Source organism: Haliotis cracherodii, unplaced genomic scaffold (genome assembly GCF_022045235.1).
Source record: "Haliotis cracherodii isolate W230 unplaced genomic scaffold, xgHalCrac1.p SCAF_10, whole genome shotgun sequence".
In the NCBI taxonomy this organism is placed as follows: Eukaryota; Metazoa; Mollusca; class Gastropoda; order Lepetellida; family Haliotidae; genus Haliotis; species Haliotis cracherodii.
In genome coordinates this window covers 51,935,080-51,941,417 of record NW_027266265.1, presented here as the reverse complement: position 1 = coordinate 51,941,417, position 6,338 = coordinate 51,935,080, and the positions used below count along the sequence as shown (strand labels likewise).

Here is a 6,338-nt window from a genome sequence, read left to right as displayed (position 1 = left end):
TTAGGTGTTATAGTTTATGTTCTAGTTTTGTGTTTATAGTCTTATGTTATAGTCTTGTATTATAGATTTATGTTATAGTCTTGTGTTGTAGTCTTGTATTATAGTCTTATGTTATAGTCTTGTATTATAGTTTGGTGTTATAGTTTATGTTATAGTTTTGTGTTATAATCTTGTGTTGTAGTCTTGTATTAAATTCTTTTGTTATTGTCTTGTGTTATAGTATTGTGTGTCCCTATATTGTACCGATTTGAACGTCATTAAACTTGTTTTATCTGTTCCTCATGAATTTGTTTATATGTTTCTCTTGGCTGAACGAATAAAATAATCCAAATCTGTAGTTCGTCGTTACCAAGAGTAGAGACATAAAGGCCGTAGAGAGGATACCTTGTGTTATTGTGTTACAGGCATTACATGACAAACATTGCCAACCAGACACAAGCCTTCTCCTTCTCCTTCCCATTGGGGACCGGGCGGTTGTTTTTTCGGGTTGATTAAGAAACCTATATTTAATTTGTATTATTTATGAAATTGTCACACTATGCCTAACTTTATAACTTTATGTGTGTCCCCGTGAAGTAAGCCTGGGTCAGTTAAACAAGATGGCACCATTGACCAACCCCACCAACCATTCTTCATTTAACAGAGTCAACAGGACTGGATTTCATTCACTGTGTGGGGGGAAATGCTCCGTGGGAGTGACTGCTGGTCCATCAACCATGGCTTCGTCGGTTTAGTCACTTCGTGTCCTCTCACAATGCACCATCAGTAAGGGACACACTGCAGTTGCGCCAAAGAGTTCATGATCGCATATCTTCTGTCACATATTGCCATCTTTAGGTGGTTGAAATGTACGTGGAATATATAATAGATTACATTTACCTACATACAAGTAATAAGCTGATCGCGCAAGCTTGTGTGCAGGCGTTTAGCCGATGGGTATTTTACGAGCGCTTTTATCAGTTGTCATTGTCGATATTGTCAGACACGAGTCTTGTCTCCGTATTAAGTCCCAGACAAGAGGATTGTACGCCCGTGTGGTAACTTGACGAGACGCGGGGAGTTGAACGTATTTCAGTTACATCACGGCGTGTCAGCGAAATGTCGGCAGAAAACATTTACCTGTCGGAGGTCGTAGGCGTTCATAAAATTTTGAAAAACCAAGAGCTACAATAATAATAATATGTTATTTTAATAATAATAATAATAATAACAATAATAATAATAATAATAAAAACAATAATAATAATAATAATAATAATAATAACAATAATCCAAAGCCTTTTTTCCTGCATATCATTATTATTATTATTGTTGTTGTTATTATCACCATCACCATCATCATCATCATCATTATTAGTAGTAGTAGTAGTATCTTATGTCAGTCAAAATTCGGGAAGTAAGAGTGGGGTTTTGTCACTCATAAGTTATACTTATCAGTTTTTGCAAAGAACCATGCCTTTGTAGTAAGAGGACAGACAGTAACATATTTGATCCCCCAATCGATCAAACAACACGGGGCACAAGGTACCAGCCCTACCCCATGGTGGTATTGAATATGCGGCATAAATGCCCGAACGTTGTAACGTCGGGGTCCGAGACCCTCGCCGCCATACACAGACATACGTAATTCAGATCACATGTTGTTCATGAAAACGCCAATAATGCAAAAATCCACTCGATGAATTCAAGTCAGTCCTATATTATCGTTTTTGATACAAAAAGTCTTTTTTAAACGTGAACTTATTTTTTATTTAAAAGGTGTGTACGTAGTATATAAGAATGTAAACTTACGCGTAGTGGTTCATCTGTTTTACCTCTATTATCATTTTTATTTTTTTAGTTTAAGTTTTATTTTTTATTTTTTTCTGGGGGGGGGGGGGGGGGGGGGGGGGGCTAATTGTAATTGGGATGCTACTTACATGAACAGCCTGTCTGTCTGTCTGTCTTCGTCCTTACAACTCATGCGGGCACTGTGTTTTTCTAGCTTTAAAAATTTAAGCTTTACTATGAAACAAATACTCAGATAATTAACTTCATCAACGCATTAACACATGCGTGTCGAAGGACACGTTTTAAAGGATTAAGAAAACACGCATGAAAACACATAAATATCATAAATAGCACCCGGTCTAATTATTATTTACTTCCATAGTGATGAAAGTGTTTTTATTTGTTTAGGAATTTTAATATTTATTAAAATGGTCAGTGCTTGTTTAATACAAAGTAACGTCTGTAAAATGATATAACTCGATTGGGTAAATATACATAGTTACCACGGGAACTTTTATCACAAATTGTCTGTCTTCTAAACATATCGCAATCACGGGATTCATAGTGTGGATTTGTTGAAGATCAACCTTGCGTGTGAGTGCACGCTATACGTTACAACAATAACGCGGTATTTGCTATTTAATTTGCGTGCCCCACACTCCGACACAACAAGCCGAACATATAGATTTGATCCCAGCTCTTACTCAAATCATAAAGTGCATCGAGCTCATACAACGTCAGTCAAATAACGAGTTGGATATCGCCTGAGCGTGTGTTGCTTCGCCGAGAGACCACGTTCTTTGTCGTCACGTGACGGGCCATCATAATATCCAACGACTCTCGTCACTGTTTAGCAAGAAGGCCCAAATCTCTCAGATCCCTCGATACAAAGCCTCTAGAGTCTTGCCTGATCTCTTGACTTGCAGTTTACCCTGCCTGTTATGGCAGAGTGTCGAGTCAGGCCCGTGTGTCACTACCTACACAGTTAAAACACGTTTTGCTGGGGGTATTTGCAAATAGGACACTCCCTCTCAATCTGGGAAGATTTAGACTGTCTTTCTGTAATCGACAAACGTGTTCATACGAGACTAAGGATAACTCTCCATTTTTCTAATGGATTTAGGACAGCCTGGTTAACCCTCGGGCCTCGATCTGGCGTGACACTGGGCAGGGCGTCTTTATATGGTCAGATCTGAAACTATGAATTAAACCGTGGAGAGGCCCTTGATGAAACTCGGCGGGTCAAATCCTTAATTAATACCAAAATATTTGCTTAATCCTATTAAGCTCGCTACTAAATTGGCAGAACGCCCATCTGGGTTGATGATAGCAAGGACGAAACTGATGGAGACGTGTTAAAACACCCGTAAGACAGTGACAACGAAGAATACTTTGCTGATGGGCAAACTTTTATTAAAAAACATATTAGAGAAATAAATCGATTTTGTTTGAAACAAACCCCTTTCGTTTCCGCAAATAAACATGTTTGTTGATTGTGTGGAACGTTGTTTATTTCTTGTCCTCTGAAATTACAAAAAAAATCATATCAGAATTGTTGAATTAATATTAATTACATGCCATAAACACTATTTGCGATGTATATGAAGATCTCTGAGGTATCTATGCCTTCCTGATAATTTCATTATTTTATATCGGTACAAATTGTGACAGTGACTTCCTCATAACTGCGTTATTTTAATTGAAAGAATCACAACATAACTGTAAATTAAATGCTTATAACCATATCTCCTTTTATCGACTACTACAATAAGTCGAAGGTTAATCACACCCCCTTTTGACGATTACCGCGTTAAGTCGAAGGTTAGATGTATCCCCTTCTGACGACTACTGCGTTAAGTCAAAGGTTAACCATGTCCCCTTGTGTCGACTACTACAATAACTAAATTATAAATCTGTCCCCCTTTCGATTACTTCAGTAATTCGAAGGTTAACCATATCCCCTTTTATCCATTATTTCAAAAACTCAAATGTTTATGATATCGCATTTGTAGATTAAACCGATAACTTGAAGGTTTACGATATCCAATTTGTCAATTACTACGATACTATACTATCTTATCAACAACCCTTTCCCTTTTTGACGAATACGGCGTTAAGTCGAAGGTTAACGATATCCCCTTCTGACGATTACTGAGTTAAGTCGAAGGTTAACCATATCCCCTTCTGACGATTACTGCGTCAAGTCGAAGGTTAACGGTATCCCCTTCTGACGATTACTGAGTTAAGTCGAAGGTTAACGATATCCCCTTCTGACGATTACTGCGTCAAGTCGAAGGTTAACAATATCCCCTTTTGACGATTACGGCGTTAAGTCGAAGGCTAGATATATCCCCTTCTGACGATTAATAGAATAATCGAATAATATCAACGATTAACAGCACCCACCGCAACCGAAAACATGATCTAGCAACTCAAACCACCCATCGTAGTCGATAACTAGAACTAACGCATCATAACACCCACCATATTCGTAGTACGGGGCAATTGGGAGACCGTCGCCGAAGGTGAGGTGAGCGCCGTGCAGGTAGCAGTACCACTTGAGCCAAACAGACAGCTCGCGGTAGAAGACGCGGAGGTAGAAGTTCTGTCGGTCCTCCTCTGGATTGGCCTCAGTCAGTAGCGGGCAGCTGCAGTCTTCGTACGTCTTGATGGCGATCAGAAGTTCCTCGCAACAGTCCGTCAAACACTCTGAAATCAAACACAGACAACCCTACAGTAACAGGTAAAGGGGGACTACAGTCTGTCGGGACCCGTGTAGATTCAGGGTAGAATATGTCTTCAGCAACCCATGCTTGCCGTAAAAGGCGACTATGCTTGTCGTAAGAGGCGACGGGAATGGGTGGTCAGGCTCGCTGACTTGGTTGATGCATGTCATCGTATCCCGGTTGCGTGGATTTATGCTCATGATATCTATCACTGGATTGTCTGGTCCAGACTTGTATATTTACAGACCGCCTTCATATAGCTGGAATATTTCTGAGTGCGGCATTAAACAACAAACAAACTCTCTGTCTTTTGGACATTTCCGGTACAGGTCTAGTCGTTGTTTCTTAATTGAGACTAGGGTAAGCAATGTCTGTTTTATCAAATATATCCTGCAGTTTGAGTTGATAGTCAAACAAGATATCGTTTTTGGACTGTCCAATTTGTCCTGTAGTTACTGCAGCTGTTGCTGAGGAAGCCTTTAGTCAGGTCTTCGTAAACACATGTTCTTAATCGCCGTGATATAACTGAAACACTGTTCAAAGCGGCGTTAAACCCAACTCACTCACTCACTCAAGGACAGAAAGGACAGCTCACCTTCGCATTCTACAACAGGATCAGTGAGACATTCGTTCGTGGCAGCGTTGGCCATGTAAGCGTTGAGGGCGACGATGGCCACGATGAAAAAGAGTTTGACTTTCATGACTGTAGCGAGTGTAGCACGTCACCGGATAAACACGATGAGCCGTAAACTACAGTGGTACTTATATAACATACATCAGCCAGTCTTCAGGGGGTCACAGGTGACCACGGCCATGTTACTATGGCCAGCTGCCATGTACGCCGCGCACCGACTATATAACCTTATTAAATCCGGAATTACGTAATTATATTCGAAATTAGAATATTATAGCATGATATCACATGTTTCAAATTTCAAATTATTGTTATTTCTAATTTGTCGACATATTACATATTATTGTAGTAAATGATACGGAAGATGCAAAACTTATCACACAGCAAAGCGGACAGGAAGGAAATGACTTTTTCTCAATTAATATGAAGCAGTAATCGAGATATGTAATTATATTTGAAGGACAAATATACTCACAGTCAAAAGAAATTAAACATTGAACGTGTTTATTGTCTGAAACAATATTGCGACAAACCTTAGGAATTCAAAATGGGTATAAAATTAGCCCGATAAGGTTGTACATTTTTAGTGTTCTCAGAAGAATAATTATCTTTTTGAAATACAAACCAGCGATAGAGGGTTGTTCTAATTGACATTGCACAGATGGAGCATCGTGACTTCATATTAATTATGATGTACGTTCGGCTGTACAAGCCTAGTAATTGCCATCGCCAGACTGTTACCATGTTTAAATCAGTTTGGTCAGACCCTCGACAGACCAAAGATTGGCAGACCAAATGTGATCAACCTCTACGGAGATCGTCATCGAGGCACCTTCCGCGTCCCTGATTGTGATGTCATCTCCGTCGAGTGCATATGCACTCGTGTGTCCGTCCGTATGTATGGTTAACCTCGCCAGAGTAGATTTAGGGTGATAAAAACTCTCTACAAGGTTGTGTGACAAAAAAGATGACTTCAACTTTTCAGTTGTCACTGTTTCCTTTGTGTCAAGACCCGTGAAGATCCGAATTAGAATATATCTTCAGCAACTCTTGCTCGTCATAAAAGGCGACTATGCTTTTCGTAAGAGGCGACTAACGGGATCGGGTAGTCAGGCTCGCTGACTTGGTTGATACATGTCATCGTATCCCAATTGCGTGGATCGATGCACATGATGTCAAGCACTGAATTGTCTGGTCCAGACTCGATT

At 39.7% G+C, this 6,338-nt stretch overlaps 1 protein-coding gene across 1 annotated transcript; it reads right to left on the bottom strand.

Moving 5' to 3' along the window:
* Nucleotides 1–3,279: 3,279 nt before the first annotated feature.
* LOC139453888 (uncharacterized) lies at nt 3,280–5,197 on the bottom strand. The gene is made up of 3 exons (XM_071235337.1): nt 5,092–5,197; nt 4,255–4,479; nt 3,280–3,293 (listed from the first exon to the last, which is right to left on the bottom strand). Exons 1-3 carry the CDS (start codon nt 5,195–5,197, stop codon nt 3,280–3,282), a joined length of 345 nt encoding a protein of 114 aa, XP_071091438.1.
* Between the last annotated feature and the right edge of the window lie 1,141 nt (nt 5,198–6,338).